We start from the raw sequence: 22,636 nt of genomic DNA, 5'->3' as shown, positions 1-22,636 counted from the left end.
TATCAAAGTCTGTCTAATTTGTCGATTATAAAAAAATTTCCGTGGTCAATCACCAATTTCCATCGCACCAGTTACTCGCAAGACTAACCCGTATATCATATCCGAATTTCAGTTTCACTACTTGACGCGTTTGTTGATGCGTCGCGGTCAAACATTGACAATTTAACTGCTAAAAGGCTTAAAAAATCAATTGTGGTCTTGTCTCCAGTCCATGTTATAAAACCGTATGTGTAACCTTATGTGTACTGGAGATGTGCTAGAGTTATGTGTGTGCCAGCTTGATCGACTCCATCTTGCGTTTGGCCTACTTTTGCAATGATAACTCCCAATATAACCACGATCCTAGGATGACCAGGCTGTGTATTGTAAATACACCTAGCGACCGTTGCGCTCGTTGTGTTGGGTAGCTTTATTTGGGCAAAGTCAAGTAAGTCGTTAATATGAGCTGGATTTCAAAATAACTTCACAGGGTTTGCCCTTTTAATCTTCTCTGGACACTCCGTGAGTTCCAACGCAAAGCATATTTTGTTTTTGAATGAGACACAACTAAACGCTACACTTGCCGAGATATCAGACAGCTGATAGAGCAATAGCGATGGTCAGTGGCATCACGCTAACTTGTTACCATTGTGTGAAAAGCGATTCTGTTTATGAGTGAGTAATAGCCGATCAACTTCAGCTTTAAATAGATTACAACACATGCATGCTGTACTTTTCGTCAAGGTATTAAACGCGCGATGTCTGTAAAGCTTAGCAATATCAATACATTGAGAGTCAAGATGGGATACAAGTAATAACATTCGTACCCCTTTAAATTGAATGTAAGATGCATAGTTATCAGGGCTTGCTTGGAAGTCCTGACAGAATATCATAGCAAAATGGCCACAGCATTCTTACCATCTCGCGAATTCTTCGCTGTTTTTTCCTCAAGCTGATGGAATATTTTTCCCAATTGTTCCAGAAACTTCACCACCAGTTGGCAATCTAGACATTTATATTTGTGAAAGAGAAGAACAAAAGTAGAGGATCAGGATAAATACTCTTGCACCTTGAACTATGTACAATTGCATGCGTGAGGGAGATTGTGGAGAATCATTTGGATGATTTAAATATCGTTGAAACTGATCTTTATACAGGAGAATTAGCTACCTTTGCATCAACAGGTTTCGCATGGTTCAATTAAGACTCTTTAAATGTCTTAACAGAATCAGACGAGCATGAGATTTGTTAAAACCTAATGTTTCAAAAAAGAAAAGTTGGTGTCAAGAGAGAGTATAGAAGACATTTTTTTGCTATTGATTTACAATATGCTGTGCTGCATCTAAAGTATATTAAGTTTCTATACATCTTGGTAAGACAACATTTTGATTTGAATAACTAGCCAATGTGCATAGCAATCATCATGCCTTTTAAAAACAACCGACAGCCGTTTTTATCCTTCGGTGGTTAAAAGTGGATATGATATGTATATTTTCACGTCTGTGTTTCTGAGCAAATTAGACTAGAAAAATCCATTAAACATAACGCCAATTAGGAACTAACTTATTTCAAACAACATGGAACTGACCTGCAAATGTCCTTAGATCGTTTAAATGTAATGAATTGGGTCCGGACTCATTCAGCTTCAACTCATCTACCTGATCCAACAGCGCAACTAGATTCTTCTTTTTTTCGCAAAAGTAGTTTACTGAAACATCGGAAGGTAGAACTTAGAAGTCAAAATGCAAGACACATATAAAGTATGGTGTTTAGATCCTAATTATGGATATGATATGTATATTTTCACGTCTGTGTTTCTGAGCAAATTAGACTAGAAAAGTCAATTAAACATAACGCCAATTAGGAACTAACTTATTTCAAACAACATGGAACTGACCTGCAAATTTCCTTAGATCGTTGAAATGTGATGAAATGGGTCCGGACTCATTCAGCTTCAACTCATCTCCCGGATCCAACAGCGCAACTAGATTCTTCTTTATTTCGCCAAAGTCTTTTCCTGAAACATCGGAAGGTAGAACTTAGAAGTCAAAATGCAAGACACATATAAAGTATGGTGTTTAGATCCTAATTATATCGACATTTACAGCCTGTAAGTTTTGATATTCACCGTAGTACCATAGCAGTCTTCAGAAATCTAGAGAATAACAGTAGTTCACCAATTAACTGTTTCCATCCTTGTCTCGATCATTGACCCTCTTCATGGATTGAACCATATGGACAGATCTATGATGCAGATTATCCTTCAGATCCATTGATGGAATATTGATGATTAATCCCAGTCATAGATCCATGAATTGACACTTTTTGCATGTGTACGTACGTGTACAAAATGGACATGCATTACGTTGTGGTCCTGTAGCCCTGTGGTAAATGTAGCAGTCCTAATTAAGAAGAAGTCGAATTTGTTACAACGAAAGAGGCCAGTTCATATGTCTAAGTATAATAATCAAGCAACTGGCACAGCATGTTTTTAATGGAGGAGATTCAACAAAAGAGCAGAACTATGTATTAGAATATTGGACATGATTTACAAACATTTCGTTTTGCCAGGAAAAGTATCAAAACAATGAAATTTTCATCGAACTCGAGAGAGCAGCTCTTCAGTATTCCAAAAATGCCTTTGCAGAGAAATGTAAATGTGATCGTTTTTGTAAGGAGCATTTGGCTGCTATTGTCAGTGAAATGGGCTAAAAACTAAAGGTTAGGTTAGTTTTAGGCCCTGACAACAGAAAAGCGCTATAAATATTGATGTTATTAACATCATGCTTACCTTTGTTTAGATCATCTTTCATTAAATTCAGTTTTGAACTTAAGGCAGCTTCGGGATGAGGAACGCGAGTCAATACACCTTCCTAGAGAATTAAATAGAAATATGAATTACGAGCTACTCGTCGGTCAAACTTCATCATGATCCAAGAGTTTCGTCCAGGTTCTTATGAGAATGAGTTCTTGAGTACTCAACGAGGTTTTGTTATCACTTTCCTAATATCGATCCGCCGAGAATTGACTTATGCATAGGACATCAACAAAACATAAAGGCAGGTTTTCCATATCTCTAAACCGGATTCCGTTAATCAGGCCATCCTCACTATCACAAGAACCTTGTTAGACGTTATCCAACAAAAAATATCGAACTTTGTCACCCGATCGCTAGATAGTTTTTAAATGTATGAAAACTAACATTTCAGTAAAAAGACCCAATAGATACAATTTTTTAATAATGCACTATTTTGCGACAGGCTACTTTATTCGCGGCAGGTTACAAGAGTGAACAGGCAACCACCAATCAGCGAGCAGCGTCAAATTTGAATATTTTGTGATTAGGGGCGGCGTTATTCGATGTCACAGTTTCTGAAGAAAATACCAGGGAAAATCATGGTTCTGTACTCTTGGCGAGAGGGAAAGGAAGAATAAACTTATTTTTCCGAGTCATAATAAAAGTTAAGATTTTTTCTTCATCAATTTCGGTGTTTGAGGTTTAGTGTACCCTTCTTCTTGTATGCTATTTGTTTTACGTTTGAAGGTCAAGTCAGTGGGGTCTGGGGGAATCCGCCTGGCTTTGCACGCAGATGTGAATCAGGAGTTGGTACTTAGTTAACCGAACATGTTTTCTCTTGTCAACGACGTTTAGTGCAGCAAACTGCAGAATTGTAAATTCGTATAGAGCCCATGGAATGTTTTTCTTAGCGTTTTATGGGATTGTACAGCATTCATTTGGTTTTGAAAAGGGCCATCAAAGTCACACTATGAGAACGATTGACAACATATTTGGCCAGGTAACTGTGGAGTAAACAGGGGGAAGAGATGTGGGCCCTTTATTGAGAATACTTGAATGATTCTTTTCGTATTTCTTAGACTGGGGAAACATGGCCGATACAAAAATGTCATAAACTGAAAATCTTGACTTTCAAACGAAAAAAAGTCTTAACGTCACTTCCCTTTGCGTATTTCACTTAAAATTTCAGAACTTGATGGAGTTTATGTCGCCCTGAACCTTTTCTGTTTTTTGTTTAAAACGGATAGATGGTTGCAAACGAATTCATGTATTTATTATACTTGCTTCTTTTGCAATACTCGCTCTTCAGCGATATTGGGTCATAAATGCGAAGTACCCGGCGTATTGAGACGTTAACCCTTAAACAGCCGATTTTAAATAGAAATCAAACGATTGGCATGACTCGATGGTGGGGCAGTGTATCAAACTGGCAGCACGCCCTTTGGAAGTGCCCCACATTTAAAATTAAAGCAATTAAAATCGGCTGCAACGATATTCGCGTTTTTGCGTCGATCGTCGAAGGTCGCATTGACTTGCGACTTAATATGAAACCCATATATTACCGGTTAAACCTGCAGACAGGAGATGCCGCACATAGCAGCGATTTCAAGTTTCAACGCAAAGCATAGGCCTGTTGTGGTTTTGAGTGAGACACAAACACTATTTACTTGCCGAGATATCAATCCGCTGCACGAGGGACTGCGATGGTCAGTGGCATCATGCTAAATTGTCACCATTGTGTGTACAGTGATGTCATTTATGTGTGAGCAATAGCCGATCAACTTCAGTTGGAAATATGTTACATTCGAATGCATGAAGTATTCCTCGTCAAGCTGAGCAATGTCAATACATTGAGGGTCAAAATACTGATGGAAAGAATTTTCCTGAGTTATATTTTGTAAGCTTTTGTTACCATTTATTCCTTCATTGCTACAAAATGGTCTAACTTTGACCTAGTGCCTGAAATCTTACTCTCAAAAGCGAAATCAACCTGTGCCGTTCTACGGTTAATACCACACCTCAGGGTTTCCTCATTCATGAATCGCTGCAGAGCTGCAGTGTGGCCAGACCTGGGCTGGTCAAAATCAGTGTTCCAATCCACTCCAATAGACACGTAATTTTCATATGTTACCTTGCATAACCTGGATATTTCTCTGAGTACATCGATGTACCCTCTGACATTGTCAGGACAATCAGTAGGCATATATACGTTTACGAAAAGAAAATTAAGGTTGTTCTCATTGAGCTGTACTTGAATGGCACATAGTCTATTAGACTTACACTCCATTGGTGAAACCGAAGCTGCAATGTTTGGAGACCAAAGAAACGCACACACCCCCCCCCCCCAAACGGACGGCCTTGTAACAAATTGGTTCCGTCCATTGCAGATGAACCATTAACATTGACATCACAGCCAAGTTGACTAAGTTCACATTTTAATTGCGGGAGTTGATCCTGGTAGAGCCAGTGCTCTTGAATGTATAATATGTCAGACCTTTCAAATTCGTCATTCTTCCTCGTACTCCTCACCAAATTTGTCCATTCATATTAACATATACACCGTTTTGAGGCACCTCTACATATCAGGACTAACTGTGTGTTAATATGCACGGAGGCAGAAACAAGAACACATGGCGATGCCAAGAAAGGAAAAATGTCAGATCCATCTAACAAAATCTTCATAAGTAGGTATGTTTTTGGAATCAGTTCTTGCTCATAGCGAACATGGCAAATAGAACACATGTAAATAAACAATGAAATGGCCAGGGCCATTGTGCTCACCTCTTGTGAAGGGAAGATGGATGAAGCATTAAGTTAGGGATCTCTAGCTAAAGCAGTGACAAAACGTGCCGTCATTGTAAAATGGCGGTGCCATAGGAAAACTTTGACCTCTGTGACCTTGAGAAGTAGGTCAAATCAAAAACCCACATTTATGAAATGTATCCTTGCTAGGAGTACCTACCATAAAAATGTTATGAAAATCAGACCACTATTAAACGAGCAATCAAACATTTTAACTTTGGACATTAAATTTGGCCCCCGGGTGGCCAAACTAAGAATTTTTCAAGATGCCCGCCTGGCACCCATATTGGCTATCACATTTGATAAAAAATCAAAGATTTAGTAGAGAGTACATAGATATACATCCAGATCAAATTTGGTTGCAATCCGATCATTAGTTTCGGAGTAATAGTACTGTGTTTATTTTTCAAGATTGCTGCCTGGCGGCCATATTTGATGTCCGAACGGCCGAAATTTTAGGGGTGGAATAGAGAAACCCAGATACATGTCCACACTGGTTTAAAACCTTCTAGCTAAAATACATAGGAAACATGCTACTGTCCAGTGAATCAGCAAACTTTGACCTCTGTGACCTTGAAAAGGAGGTCAAATCAAAAACCCGGAGGATATATGATACACCTTTGCTAAATGTACCTACCATATTTTTTTCAAAATTTCCCGACTACTATTAAGGGAGATATTGCATATTTTCACTTTTAACGTTTGGCCCCCTGGTGGCCAAACCATGAAACGAATCGGACCGAAACTTGGTCTCCAAGGTGTCATTACATAAGGGTACATGTGTACCAAGTTTCAACTCAATAGCTCTAACTGTTACGAAACGTGCCCTGCTAACGGACGACGGACGACGACGACGACGACGACGACGACGACGACGACGACGACGACGACGACGACGACGACGACGACGACGACGGACGACGGACGCCACGGTATGGGATAAGCTCACCTCTGCTAAGAGATGAGCTAAAAAATGCACTTGCACCAAATGACGAATTACATCAGTAACTTGTGTATTGACGAATCAGCCTTAACAATAAGTATCTAGGACCGTTTTTCGTGACAACATTACGCTAAACTCAATGAATCATTTGTATTTGTTTTTTTTTAAAATTTGTTTGTGTCTCTGTTGCAAGACCATTGCGCCAACAAAAAACCTCGAGGTAGAGGCCCGATTTCTGGGCCACAACACCTAAATGATGATTATGATGATGATGCTGTTTTTATATGTATTGTGCAGCATTTGAAACAGTTGCATTTATCGGTAAGATTGCAAACAAACTCTCACAAGGATAGACACCCTAATTACATTACGAAGACATTATATACAACGCGAATTTCTATATACTAGTACTCAGTAATTATCTTGCATTAAGTATCATCCTTAATAATCGGTTTGTTCTGAGTGTTTGATAGTCTAACGTCTACCTATGAATTAATGTTGTGACAACTTATAAGCGTTCTTGTTTATCTTTATATTTGTGAGATATTTAGGTTTGATTATGTGGCAGAGACAATACCACTAATGAATATTTATAGGTTGGAGGGTCGAGGCATATCAATTAGACGAGTGTATGTTTTTAACTCTCAAGTACATATTTGGAGAGGTATTGAAAAAATATTTGTTGTGGTAAGTCTACAGATATGAAGAAATTATTTGATGAAAAAATTAATTTCGAATTTTGCTAGTTGGGTAATAGAGGGCGTGTTTTGAGATTTTTCTGCCAGTTGGCTGAAAAGAGTGGAAATATCAATGTGTGTCTAATTTGTCGATTATCAAAAAATTTCCGTGGTCAACTACCAGTTTATTTGTCACCATTTACTTGCCCGACTGTCCGGAATATCATATCAAAATTTCAGATTCACAACCCCACGCAGTATTTGATGCGTCGCGGTCAACAATTGACAATTTAACTGCTAAAAGGCTTATGGTCTTGTCTCCATTTAAACTACATTTTGGGTCAATCTAGTGAAAAATTTGAATGTGCTCAAATCACTCTAATTCATTTAGAATATTGTATTGCTGATGATTTAAGGTCAAAAGAAGCTAAAATAATGAGAAAAAAAAAACTTAATTTGACCCCAATATGAGCCAACCTAGCCCCGGTCAAAGTTTGGTTTCATTTTTACAAGTCATGTTGTGTTGCCATTCATTTTGTAATTTCTTTGAAACTACTTAGGTCTTGATTCTGAAAGTTGTGCCCTAAGCAGCAAAGATATTTCTAAATCACATCCTAAATTTTCAGCTCCATAGCTTGCTTATTCTGGCCAGGGCTGGTCTTTGAATTTGGTGCTGTTGGCTGCAAAATCATGACTTTTTGTCGATTTTGTCCTCTTTCGTCGCTTTTGGCACAGTAGTACCACTCTTGGAAATGTCTCTCATTTCTCCAAAAATGTCCAGATATCACTTTTCTTTGTTGGAGAGTTCTGGGATGTCATCTACATTAGTTTGAAAAAAATCTCAAAATGTTAACCCCTGAAATCTACCTTCATTGAGACAAGACCACTAATGAATATTCATAGGTTGGAGTGTCGAGGCCTATTAATAAGACGAGTGCACGTTTTTAACTCTCAAGTACATATTTGGAGAGGTATTGAAAAAATACTTGTTGTGGCTAGTCTACAGATATAAAGAAATTATTTGAAGAAAAAATTAATTTCGAATTTTGCTAATTGGGTAATAGAGGGCGTGTTTTGAGATTTTTCTGCCAGTTGGCTGCAAAGAGTGGAAATATCAATGTGTGTCTAATTTGTCGATTATCAAAAAAATTCCGTGGTCAACTACCAGTTTATTTTTCACCATTTACTTGCCCGACTGTCCGGAATATCATATCAAATTTTCAGATTCACAACCCCACGCAGTATTTGATGCGTCACGGTCAAACATTGACATTGACATTGACAATTTAACTGCTAAAAGGCTTAAAAAATCAATTGTGGTCTTGTCTCGGCAAGACTGTGTTGAGGTAGAAAATAATCTTGTCTTTGCACGCATCAGATTTTGGTCAGACGACCCAAGGTCCTGAAGTTTATAGCACGAAGTTGGTTTAAGCATTTATTTGTGTCCGTTTACCCCGTTTAGGATTTAGACTGTTTAACGTTTGTGTTTATTTACGATCAGATTCCTTATGAATTGAACTGTTAGGAAATACATTCCTGTCTAATAGAAGTCCCCTGGGATGTCAAAACCTTAGCCCACGGCCGATACGGAATGCCAACAACGGTAACAGTGAACGACAGTCAGACATGGCTGAGATTTTGATTTTAATTAAAGAAAGAAAAGTAAACGTATCGAAAAGGACCAAAAATATTCATTCTTCGTATTACGTCACACGTGGTGTATGTTAGTATTTTTATGCAGGTCTCGCTGTCAGTATTAACAAGATCTGGAACTAAAGAGGTTAATTTCAGAAATTAATTTTCTTTCAAAAAAAGAAACAAACTTTTCCTGCACAGTTCAGGAAAAGTTTGTCTTCTGCCTCAGATACAAAAAATGATCTAAACTCCAAAATATGAAGGAGACATAGGGCATTTCGTCGAAGCGACAAAACGGGTTGTCAAATTGTCCGTGGTAGTGTGTGATAGTGAACTATTTTTGTTTTAGAGGAGGCTTTATAACCTCATTGAAAAGCCATTTCCTATTTAGCCTGATAATCGCTACTAGACGGGTTACACTATTCAAGGCAGGCATTTTGTGACAAAAATCAAGCAACAACCAGCCATTAGTGTAACGATAGCCACTGAATAGAAGTAGAATTTTCTTGCAAATGTCAAAATTCGGTACCTTGTACCAGTTAAGATGCTGTCGTATTGCTTTTTGAATTCTTTGTCTTTATTAATTCTTGGCACTACAGATAACGGGCATGCGTACAAATGTGATTTTGAACTAAATGTTCCGCTTACTCACCGCGGTACCGTGACTCAGAATTGCAAGGAATAGTTGAGCAGGCTTGTCTCTTTTAATTTCTTTGCGAATATTCGAAATTGTCTCCAACATTTCTTCTTTCGTCTTATCTCGATAACTTTTAACGACGAAACCAAATGTGTCAGTAAACAAACGCTTCAACTTGTTCTCGTCCTCAATGGTCCCTAAAATAGCAAACATATTTTTATTAGGTAATTAAATCAAAACAATAGGCTCTAGGGACTTGCGCTAAGCTGCAATTTTGTCCATACCAAACATGGATCCACCCAGTGTACAAGATGGTGCCCCAACTACGAGACAGTGCAACGTGCCAAAAAGCAACACCACATGGATGTGAAAGTGACCTAATCATAAGGTTCGTTGGTCTACATGTAGCTGAAATAATACCTTGAAGTTGCTAAAGCACATGCAAAATCCATACATCTTAAAAGCCAAGAATAGCCTAACACTCTGATTTGCACAATGGTCATTGAATGGAATGTTATGATCAACAGTGATCACATTAGCGGAATGATGCACCTGTAAAAAGAAATTCTAAATAACAAATTAGTTGACTGACGAGTTATTGCTTGTGAAATTTTAGGTCACCATCTCTTGTAGTCATACATACCGAAAAGATGATGATGAAAAAGTGCCAAATTCCATGGCATGTACAATCACCTGCCCCGTTTCACACAAAACCTATTGATACAGTCTATGCTTGAACAGACTTATGATAGCCAAATAAAGCCATCAAATGCATTTTAAATATGCTACCAGAGAGTTGAGTATCCCACACTCTTCAGTGGACTGGACCATGTTGTCTTCAACAGAGTATGGTGTCTTTAATATGTAGGTGGAAAGAATAGGGTGTCTTAGATGTATAGGTGGACTTGACAATGAGGTATGGTAGAGCAGGGTGTGCGAAATACATTGTGTCTGATATTGTACGTGATTGCCTCCAGAGCTTGGCAAGTAATATATTCGAGCAAAAGAAGAGAAGAGGAAATCTACTAGAAAATTATCATTAAACTCTGGACTGAATAGATACCGTACACTCACTGCGCATGCTGCAGGCAAAAACACAGTTAGGTTTGGAGCAAATAATATAACCTTTCAAGTGTCTCTAGATCGAGTTGTTTGTCATATTTTGCAATTATATATCGGCACGGAGAAAAAAACTAAAAACGTCAAACTAATCACAAGAATCTCAAAGCGACATCTCAACTATTGTAGTGTCGTGCGCAAGATAGACTTATACCATTGATTTGTTGTGATTTTACTCCTTCTAATTTAGTTTATAATCGCTTCACACTAAACAAAATGACTGGCGTCTATATGTCGCTTCAGGCGTACAGAATATAAATGCAGATGCCTCGAAACGCGAAATTCAAACATTGCTAGCAAAACTTGTTCCCAATACTGCCAAATGCTGACATAAAAAACATAAAAACCTCTATATTGTGCCGACCTCTTCAATTCTTTTTCAAGCTTCTCTCTACCGCAATAATGTCACGACAACATGTCTTTGTAATTTACGCTTTTAGTCGCTGGTGAGCATAATTTAAGTCGAATCATACTTTATTTTCTGTCAAGGTCACTTCTGTTCTTCCCAATGGCAATATTTGAAGTGCCCATAACTTACGGTTGCAAAAAGCCGAAATGTGTCGACGGACGGAAGGATTGATGGATGGATGGCCATGGATGGATGAATGGATGGATAGACGGACATCATTCGGATGGCTATTAGACTAGCTTAGCTGGTCAGACTAGGTAATAGACATTCGTCAGATGAGGTAATAAGAACCCAGGCATTCATTGTTAATGGGAAAATTCCTTTATCATATATCAAGAGCTAAGTGTACATCCTTCTTTGGCCTAATGGCAGGCAATTGTCATGGACGACTGACTACCAATTTCTTTAAAAGCCAAATTCAGTATCATTTCATTTCTTATAACCCATAAGTGCACCGTGCGAGCGAACTAGGCCGTTTTCACTAGCCAGACAGTTAAAATCAGTAAAAAACATGGCCAAAGAACCAGGTTTATCCATAGGAGGTAAAACAATTATCCCCCTTCCCACCCGCCCTTCGCCAAGTTGGTTCCTGGTATGGATTACCAGTGTCATCACGGTAATCGATGAAAGCTTGGATAGATTTATAAACGACTTGCATAATATTGTTCAGCATCCGGTACTTTCGTAATTCAAAGTTGGAGCTTTTGCTGTGCGTTACAAGGTGAACACGGTAGGATATGCACATATAGGGCCCCAGATGCATGCAATATGGACCGCGTATTTTGGGATTGGTGTAAAAAACTCTATATCAGACACTCATTGTATGTCTGTAGTCTCTAAACTCAGTCCCCACCTATTTATCGATATAAACACTATAGCGCTAATTTCGTACCTTGTAGCGCCTCTAGTACCAACGTCGTTTACCCAGGGGTCGTTGCGCGCTCCTATGGTCACTTGCACTACCCCTAGCCGCACGTCGAGCAAAAACATATTTAATTGGTCAACGAATAACGTTTGACATGCAAATACGATGTAAAACAAGAAAACCGCACTAGTGTCTGATCCGATCGCGAGTATCCAGATTGCACGATATGATTTTCTACAGCTGGAAAGCTTGAGACCGTAGCTTTTGAGCCGTAGAGAATCATCAATAGAAGGCAATTTTCGTAAAAGGTGCTCTAATAGATACTTAATAATTGAATTACTGTACTTTTATGGAGAATCACGATTAAACAACCAGAAAATCATATCCAGGAAATTCCGGGAAATGACCCGCCCTGACGGTGCCAACAGACAAAATTATGACATGCCGAAGTAATCATGCAATCCTGCAGTTCATGATATTTGTTTCGTGAAAAACACACATTTTTAGCCGATTTTTACTACATTGTGAAAAAATAAGTTTCGAAGAAAAGACTTCTCAGTAAGATAACAACACTGACACGACTGATTTGCCTTTATATGCCTCGTTTTAGGCCTTTTTAGTCGACGCGCATTGAGCTTTTATCAAGTACACTGTGTATGAATGTGTGTATCAACATGACCAAATAATATGACAGTTAAATCTTTTATACTTAGATTATTACCGTTTTAGCTTAGAACTATTCAAAAGAGCAGTGAGACAAACATATCAGCCAGGAGAGTGAACTGAAAGGAAAATATTGCAATATTTTAGAAAATTAATGTATTTCACATTTGATTGGAATTATGTTACAAAATACAACTACAAGAGTCAATATACCTACATCCCATGACCCATGTTAGCAATAACTTCGAAGTCTAGTTACTTCTGAAGAAAGACTTAATCACTTTTGATTTTTATGTTGATTGTGATGAAATAGACTCATGCCAAGAAGTGGATTGCCAGTACTAGATTCTGATCCAACAGTTGCGATACATGCAGATGCACGACGTGGGCCACTGAGCCTTGCCAAGTCAGTGTTTGATGTCGTCACCTGTGATAAAACTCTCTCTGAATAACCGTACATGGTTTCCAATTCTTCATCTCCCTGGCATAGTGCCTGGACATGGTTTCATATTCGTCTTTCAGGTTCTTTTGGAGGTTGAGGTGCTATTGTCGTTTCGGTTTGTCCTTCGTTCCTTTGTCAACTCTAGGCATCCATTTACCATGCTGTCACTTTGCAAGACAATGTCACCCCACTGTAGTTCCCTGGCCCCATCCCAACCTCTGAAGCCCAATTACTTTGTTGTGAGATACCACACTGTGTTTTGTAGTGATAGGTCATCATGTTGCCCCAGTTGGCCAGTTTGTCACAGCAGTTCCTCATCTGTGGCAGAGAGTGCTTCGGCCTTGTTCGGCTTGTTTCCAAGGCCACTGGTATCAAGTTATTTTCGTGTCGTTTCGAAAATCTGTTTGGGGACTTTATATTGATCGGATTCTAATATTGCTACTGGGTAGCCCTTTGCCTTTAAATATTAGTCAATCCCACGCACATAACTAGGCAAAGTGTCTGGTTCATAATTACCACCATCTGGCTATTTCAATTGAATAATATAGTGTTCCAACAAATGATTAAGTTCTCTAGGTTCATAAAGCTCAATTTTCTTTCATCCTTTTTCCGGTTGTTGACCCACTCCTGGAATTTAGTAGCACTTGACTTGCCTCTTATCTTCGTGTTGACATTTAGGTGTCCTCCAATAAAATCCATCAGGTGCTGCTCTTCCCTGAAAAAGATTTTGAAAATATTCGGTCTCAAGAACAAAAATAAAATGGATTTAAACATATGCTTTTACATTAATAGCTTCATGTAGGGTTATGAAACTTCTGGGTATATTAGATAAATAAGTATGAGGTAATAATTCTCAGTTACATTGAGCCTTTTGTTTTGTACTTTTACTGCAGTTTTTTTTATTCCTTTACTTATAATTTCTTACTCACGGTAGGGCTTTTACTAGGTGGTTGGTTTTGCTATTTTTTTTAGTCTGGATGGCAGCTGGGGCAACTTCGTTTCTTTCTTCAGTTCGTAGGGTTGCTGTTTTTTATTCCATTAATTTGATTTTATACTTACAGTAGGGCTTGTACAAGTTGGTTGTTTTGGTCATTTTTTTCTGTCTTGAAGGCTGCTGATGGAAGAGCACTCTGGTTTCTTGTCTTTGCTAGTTTGGAAAAAAAAATGTTCACAACATTTAGCTGAGTTTTTGGTAGGATATTGCATATCACTAGCCTTAAAATCCTTCTGAATTCCCAAATATTGTTTGGATTCTAAATCATTATCACTGTCACTGTTGGTTGGGAGATGGTCAAAAGTGTCAGAGTCTGGTTCCATTGGTACTGGCACCATATAAAGGAAAAATGGATGTTTAAAAATTTGCTTAATTTGGGCAAGCAAAATTTGTGGAGGGTAACCGACACACGTCTCACTTCGGTTACAAGCAATCTGGTCTCAAGTCCCAGTTGTAGTAGATTTAGAGACTGTTTAATATCAGTATCACCCACTTTGAAGCGTAGTTGTTGTGATTAGAATTGCAATAGAAGGGGTGCAAGAGGGATCATTTTTAGGTCATTCCATATTGAATTAGGCACCTTGAAGGACATTACACCAATACATACTGTTTTCTTGTCAATTTATCTTTAAAAGTAAGAGAATTTAAATATTTTTCTGGCTCAGAAAGTGATTATGATTATCTTACCTTATTCTTTTGAATGCCCATGGCCAGGGCTGGGAAACAGGTACTGCAGTTCTCTTTTTCGTTTTTTTAACTTTCAAAGTCTCAAGATAAATTGCATCCGGATCAAAAGCGTCGTCTAAACACAAATGGATACCAAAACTGGATTCATTTTACCTAGGCGCATGCGCACTAACGTAAGCAACTTGTATTGGAGAGTTCCACATCTACAGAAATGCGTCCAGGTCTCACTAGCCAGGCCTACTCGCCTCCAAATATGACGCAACGTCTTTTCATGCATACCCTGTTCCAGCGGCTGTATACTTGGCAGTACCTCACTCTCACACAAACCCATACAGTTATGAATAGCTTATCACTTCTACAATACATCTAGCCAAGTTTCAGCGTCGTCTAGACATACAGTCATGCATAGACTGGTGTAGCACAATGCATGAGACACCCATTGTATGTTAACGCAAATTTGAAAAAAATCACCTTTATGCCTTATAATTAACTTCAAGATAAACAAGGATGGTGAAAAAAACATTTCATACACATCTACTTGTCACCTTGAGAAAGCCAACTGACAACTATTTCAATATTTTATATCAAAATAGGCTGTCGTTGTGGGTTTTGTTTGAGGTTTTTGCCATCGACATTTTACCTTGAGAACATGTGCAATCTCACAGGAACCAGTCTATGTCAACATCCTGTTGAGCTATACATAGCATGCGGGGCCTGTTCACCGCGTAAGTGCACAAAAGAGTAATAGTAAACTCGAAGTACGACTAGAACGAATAATATCAGCGCAATAACGCACAGATCACAAAAATTTGCCAAAACGCCATCAGTTTACTATCACTACACCCTGTAGAGACCACTCTCGACTAACACAGAGTAGAATTCAAGTACAATAAATCAGAGTAGAATTCAAGTAAAATAAATCACGTTTAATAAATGAATACCTTAAAATGTCTGAAAGCATTCTTTGCAGAAGAACATAGTTTCAGCATCGAAGTTCTAGACCGAACAATGTCCTATGGTTTAACATTTACGAAAGAGAGTGAAGTAAATAGGTGATTGCGTCTTTTAGTCGGGCCATACAGGCAATCGCGGCAAAATAGAACTCAGCCTAATAATATCAGTTCACATACACAGTACTGTTTAGGGTCAAGAATTTGGGTCGTTTGTTTTATGCAAGAAATATTTCAGATTGTAAGACGATGAAGCTGTTACAGAGGTGCCCTCTGTTTGTCTACATAAGTATACAAATTATCTCTTGTCTATCGATCCGTTTTGCTCTTACATTTAATAATTAGCCTACTCGCCTGTGCGCCTCGAGCTAATACCATGTATGATTATGTAAGATTTGCTGTTGTTAAGTAGGCAGTTCTGGTATAGCTATCCGTACGGGAAAGACCTGTACAGGAAATGCTCCCGTTCTCATTACCAAAAGCCTCTGTAGTTTTGTACATCTTGCCAATATTCTGGAACCCAGGATAAATATACATATCATCTTAACTACGGATCGTTATTTAATCTCTTCGTCGGTTAGGACGGCTCAGAAGACCAGAGGTTCCTTCCACGCAGTGCTCTCCAGCAGTATTCTATCGACTGCTGGATTGGAGCAAGAACCCGTGTTATATAAGTAGCCAGAGTTTGGTTACATGGTGGCCAGTACGGGGCTTTACGCGTTCTGCAAGGGCCGCGCTATGGCAGGCATGATTCCCGTTGCCACGGGGTTGCCGGTAGCCCGAGCGGTGGTGTCAAATGACACTTTGGCATTCATATTACCCGTTGAGAAAGAAATAGAGTCGTTGAAGGAAGAAGTAGAGATAATGATAGACCTGGAAATCATCCTTCTCGTCGCTATATTATGCCTGGGTGTTCTCATCGTAATGTATTATACGGTTTCAAAAGTTCATCGTAAATTGATGTATCAATGCGGAACCATAGCCATCTCGGACACGAGACGTTTGACCTGTTGGTTAACAGCGGAATTAGTCGGAAAGACCAAGGCGGTCAGGTTGACTTTGGGACCCTTGATTGGTCTTCCTTTAGATTTTCAATGTTTGGGGGATAATGACATTATGGATACCCAGGTTTACATTTCAGGCGCTTGCTGCCGGAATATGTGGTAATCGGTTGGCGAGAGGGGGCGTTTATAAGACACATGGGAACCGAGAACAATATCAATCTGCCCAGCAAAGTTAAACTCTTTACCTTCCACAGGAATGAAATTGCCGACATGTTGGAGGACGATTATAGGGTGGCACTCTCCATTTGTCACGGAGGAGTGTATTACCCTATTGGCCCGAAGAAGGGGGCAAAACAAAAACGAAGCAATGGGCAGAAATCACCCCTTTATCCAGAGTTAAATATGGCATGATAATATCCATTTTCATTACAGAGTAGCAGAATGGTATCGAGACGAATCGGGTAACCGACCAAGGGGTCAAACGAAACTGAATTATATAGGCTTAATATGGAAAAATGAGGAACCAGGAACATTGGAATAAGAAGGCTTGAAATCAAGGAGGGGTATGCAGGAGTTTATGGCAGCCAATAAACCTGACACAGAATTTAAATACAGAGTTCCCAAATACGGAACAAAATGGTTCCAGGGAAATTTCGATTTAATAATATCCTTCTTATTCCAACCAGCCAAAAAAAGGGAAAATGAAAAAGGGGGGAATTAAAATGTGACCGTTAAATTGATGTTTTGGGACAATAATTATAGAGACTAGAAGGACATTAGCAATATACATTGATATACTCAGACGTGAACGCGAAATGGGATAGGATGAGAGAACATTGGCAGTCGTGCGAAAGGAATAAGCCAGGCAGAAGAAGAAACGAGCGATTTTGTGGCATTATAGGAATGATTGCTATGGGACAACTCTTAGAATAAGAATTGGGAAATATAAAGCTGATACGAATAACCGAACATTGTGAAGAGCGGATTAAGGAGACAGTCAATCACAGTGATTTGCGATCCACCTGGCGGGTCTAATCGATGGACTAGGTCAGATGCGTTCAAACGGACATGACGGATTTAATTTTATATACTCGTGTCGGACCCCCTTTATGTATAACACGGTGGATATACTGTGCAGCTAGATCGAAAAAACAAACAGCAAAACAACTCCAAACGTTACTTTTGAAATATTACTTAAACGAAACAAAAAAAACATTATGATTTGAAACACTATTTAGACTACACAAGAATAGCAATTATACTGATACGAGTGTCAGACAATGAGGGCACAGCGTTTTGGAATGAAAATATATAGTGACGTTCTGATGACGCCGATGATTATCATTTACAAACAGGACAAAATACTGTCTTCTCCCACTTAACCGAGCGCGGCTGAATCGTAAAATGACAAAGTCCAAATGAATAGGCCGATTTTACTGGTGGCAGGCGAACATTAGAAAGAACAGCCACAGCTGATAATTGACTCCCTTTTCGTGGGGAATGCCAATGCCTTCCACGTAAGTGGATAAAATACATGAACATTGACATGGGGTGGTAGTGTACCGTGAAGCCCTTAAAAGGTAGGCTTCACGGTGTTCATAGGGTTAACTCAACTCGTTTGAAGTATACCGAACGTGCCTTATCAAGCTGTTCGCCATTGTTCTTAGCCTTGATTAATAGTATTACACATTATAAGCAGTGAGTCCAGGTGTCCAGGTCACGCGGTTCCAAGTCGGGGGATTGCGGCGACAGCAGTATTCGTCTCCCGTAATCCTGGACTCTGAGCTCGTGACTTGGCGTCTGGGTATTTAAGTACTGGGCACGTCAGATCTCTCTCTCTCCTCTCTTGGGCGGCCCAGCTTGCATCCAATAGTGTCTAGCTAATTCAGAAACTCCTAAATCAAGTAAGTGCGAATAAACTACATGTATTCTAATTAATACTCTTGTCTTCCGGCTTTCTCTTCTACCAGTAGTTAGTCTCTTTGCAAGTTCAGCCGGTCTACGGCAGCAAGGTTTCTGGATACCCCGTATCCAGGGACTTTGTGTACATGGTAGCAGACGGTTTTTCGCTGCAACTTGCGGAGGGATTAATCATCGGGTAGCGCATGAAGTCGGCATAGGCCTATTTTTCTATGTTTGCGCAACAGGGCCTGGAATTTTAATTCCAGTAAAATCGGGTTGATCGTTTTATTAATGTTTTATATTTAACATCCCCCCTAAAGTTAATTGTGGTGCCGACAACATGGCTTATACTCCGTTTTCCAAGGGCAGTTCTCAGGACAAGGCGAGTGGGATAGTCCCCAGCTCACAGTCTACGTGGGCCGACATCAAGGACTTGTTCAGCGAATTTACTAGCAGTAGTGTCAAACTTTCAGAAATCAAGATCGAACCGTGGTTCGGAATGAAAGATAGGGTAGGGGCGAGAGATTGGCTAACACGTTTTTCCCTATATGCACAGACGAAGGGCCTTAGGCCGGATCAGCGAATAGCCGTATTTGGCTTGATTATGAAGGAAGGCGCATGGCTATGGTTTCTTAATTTGAGACCAGTCATACGGAGTGATTGGGATTCATTAGCAGAGGCTTTCCTAAGTCACTTCGAAAATGAGAAATTCAGATTTGTCAAATTAAATACCCTTATGTCTAAGCAAATGGGACCCAGTGAAAACGTATCGCAGTTTTCTCAAGACATTCTTGAGAGCGGTATGGCGCTTAACCTCTCTTCTTCTGAAATTCTTAGCTATTTTATACGAGGTTTGCGACCTCATATTAAAGCTCATGTACTTCGGTTCGCCCCTTCGGACCTGGATGAAGCGGTGGTGGCAGCCCGTCTGTTTGAAGAGACGGAATGCCTTGATGAAGACGTTTTGGCCACTCCGGCTATTTTTGCTTTACAAGACTCGCCAAACCTCGACTTGTTGGAGGAAATTCATGACTTACGTGAGGAGGTTGAAAGTCTCAGCAGGCAGGTGCACCAGACACAACCCTGGACACAGTATCAGGTTGGAGATTGTGAGTATAGGGAGTGTGATAACAGCCAGTCTTTAAACTAGATAGTGGGGTCCATGAGGGGAGTAACTTAAACCTATGTGGGCCCGGATACTGGTGTGCTAAAAGAAGCGTTTTTAATCAAAGAAGGAATAGGGTGTATGCTCGTGTTCAGTTTCGAAAACCGAGACGTTTTCGGAACTTTCGACAGAATAAGTATCATTGTGTCAGGTTTGATGAAAATAGTAAATATGAGTGTAGAGTGGGCAGGCGTTTTGAGGAAGAGAGGGATGAAACGCAGGAGGGAAAGGTTGGTTCACCACCACGGTTGATTAAAAGAATGGCAAGGGAATTCACACTTCCTGCCGAAGTTGCAAATAAAGGTATAGAGGTAGAAAGAAACGGTGCATCTCAAGTTCTACTTCCTAATTTAAATCCTAGGGAAAACTGTAGCTCTATGTTATATTTGAAAAATTATCTAAACCTAATTGTAAGAAGACAAGAGGAAATGTATTGTAGTAAGGGGGTACTACACTCCCCGAATAAGTTAGGGTCTAGCTGTAGATCTATGTTATATTTGGAAGATTATCTAAACTTAGTTGTTCGAAAACAAGATGAAATGTATTTCAGCAAGGGAGTACTACTCTCCCCGAATAAGTTAGGGACTATACATAGATGTAGGTCTAGTTTACATTTGGAGAATTATCTCAACTTGGTTATGAGAAAACAAAATGTAATGTATTGTAGTAAGGGGGTACTACTATCCCCAAATAAGTTAGATATTAGCAATATCGACTCTGGATGTAGTGATAGTTCAACTGTAAGTGGATTTGAAGGTAGTGCAGAGCAAGCCGACGCGTTTGCTAATAATGACGAATCAGACAGCGGTTTCTCTGGTTCGCTTACACATAATTTGCGGGCGAATGACATTCGGTCAGTAGCACGTAGGCCCGAGTCATTTTCTGTGCAAGGTACTGTTGTGCAAAAGCCCCAGTTATTAAACTCGGAAAAGCGGGTTATCACAGATGTTAATAGAATTTCGTCCCGAATAGATATGTTGTCGGAGGGAAGTCCCGCGTTAAATGCGTATTATGCAAAGGATTTGTCCTTTGGTCAGACGACAAAGGCAGTAGAGCTATATCAAGGTTTTGATAACAATGAATTACGTGACACTTGTGAAAAAGTGGCCACCCAATTTGGTGATGATTTACCGTTACATGTAGATACGGCTAAGGAATTAGGACTTGGAGGCAGAAAACAGAATTCGCGTCCGACGGTGCCTTTTCATTGGACTTCCTGTTGGCATCGGCTTATGATAGTCATATGTTTAATGGTGACGATAGAGAATTGGTTTAGGGTCATATTAGTGTTATTTGAGTATTTGTCACCGGAACTGTTGACAATCTTGTCGTTGATATACAACGGTTGGGATTTGCTGTTGGTTCTCAGAAGTTTGGCGAGTAGTTTTGCCGAGTTTATAAGAGTGAAACTGAAGGACTATCAAAGCAAGCGCGCTGGAAAATGTCAAATGACCGATAAGGTAGGTGGAGGTAGGCCTATATTTAGATGCAGAGCCGTGAAATATGGGTATGATGATAACAGTACAGTTGAGCTCGAGTGCTTTTTTGTAATAAATTACGTGTCTGTAGACGTACCGGATAAGTTGACATCAGCTACCAAAAGTTGCGGTAGAGACGGAAGTCTCATTGAGATCGACTCCAGCTTCCATAAAAGGCTGTTAAGATTTTTTCACCAGGTAGCATCAAATGCTCAGTTGAAACGTGCATACATGAATGTATCAGAAGTTTCAGGTGAATCTGGTGTTGCTGAGGGGATCAGTGAATAATCGAGAGAGAAAGCTACTCTCATCCTACTGCTACTTGAGATTTTGTAGTTTTAATCTCTATTGTTGTTTGTTATGATGCATCTTTCCATATCAGATATATTTCAGTTCGGATGATAGCCCATTTGAAGGATGGCTTTTCCGCCATTTCCTCGCTCTGGCGCACTTAGTGCAACTGCGATAAAGGTTTGTAAATAAAGGTTGACCTTGCTGGGGTGTACCGTGAGGCTGATAGGGATGACGGTGCAGAGGTACGTCGTTATGGTCCAAGAGTATCGTGAAGAATATTTGCTAAATAGTAATAGTAAATCCAGCGTTTTTTGGTTTAGAGCTGTTTCACATAAGTTGGTGGAAAGCAAAAGCAAAAGCAATCATAAACATTATGGTTCTCACAAGCTCGGATAAAGTTGGACAAGTTAGGTCGCCTCAAGGTGACGCCTCTACTCGTAACCGGCACTATCTTAGATTCTTATTGCAGGATAACCTTCGTCGAGAGAGCTACGGAATTACTTGCCGTGCGAAGGCGCATCTTTTGGGAATGTCATCGACCACTTCCTGAGGCTTGCGCGTTATTGTCGTGGTGGGACGTCACTTCGAGAATACCTTGCGATTCCTGCTTTTGAGAGCATGAAGGTGTATTTTTTGGAAGTCAGAATGTTGCCAAGTGTAGAGCTCAAGACTAGTCGTACATAGATGAGAGTTGGAAGTGGCATTGCCTGATTTAATTGTCCTTGAGTGAATAGATAACTCACCCCTTCTTACTTAGTTATATGAACACAAATTATCGAGACTTTTTTTGGAAGGGTTATGTACAAAATATCGATATGCCAATCATAACAATATAGATTAGTAATGTTTGTAAATAACGGACGGTGTAGACCGGGGTAGGATTTAAGGATATTGAGATATGGATTACTTTTGTCGGTCGAAATTATAGATAATATTGAAATAACTTATGATTGTTGTGTCTACATTGACGCGATCTTTGTTCGTGACTTATATGCAGATAAGTGTTTCTTTACAAGTCGAATCTTCGAATGTATGTTACGCGTTGTATTTTTGAGTGAAGCTTTTGAATAATTATCGTGATTTGTGTTACGATATACCATTGGTTTGTCAACAAGTCTTGAATTTTGTTAACTTGCATTGACGATACTCTTAACCATAGTACCATAGTAATACGATAAAGGGTAGGACTAATCC

General features: G+C 39.5%; 1 protein-coding gene across 6 annotated transcripts in view; it reads right to left on the bottom strand.

Moving 5' to 3' along the window:
- Window positions 1-22,636, bottom strand: part of LOC135497818 (uncharacterized) — a 205,727-nt gene that overhangs the window by 62,513 nt on the left and 120,578 nt on the right. For all 6 annotated transcript variants that reach the window (XM_064787758.1, XM_064787754.1, XM_064787757.1 and 3 more), the window contains 5 exons: window positions 9,486-9,667; window positions 2,771-2,852; window positions 1,877-1,996; window positions 1,568-1,687; window positions 898-984 (listed from right to left, as the gene is read on the bottom strand). In XM_064787758.1, coding sequence (XP_064643828.1) covers window positions 898-984; window positions 1,568-1,687; window positions 1,877-1,996; window positions 2,771-2,852; window positions 9,486-9,667 — 591 coding nt within the window. The remainder of the gene's footprint in view (window positions 1-897; window positions 985-1,567; window positions 1,688-1,876; window positions 1,997-2,770; window positions 2,853-9,485; window positions 9,668-22,636) is intronic.

This window comes from Lineus longissimus, chromosome 13 (genome assembly GCF_910592395.1).
Source record: "Lineus longissimus chromosome 13, tnLinLong1.2, whole genome shotgun sequence".
NCBI classification, from domain to species: domain Eukaryota; kingdom Metazoa; phylum Nemertea; class Pilidiophora; order Heteronemertea; family Lineidae; genus Lineus; species Lineus longissimus.
Note: the sequence above shows the minus strand (reverse complement) of the source record. Positions and strands in the feature narration are given on the sequence as shown.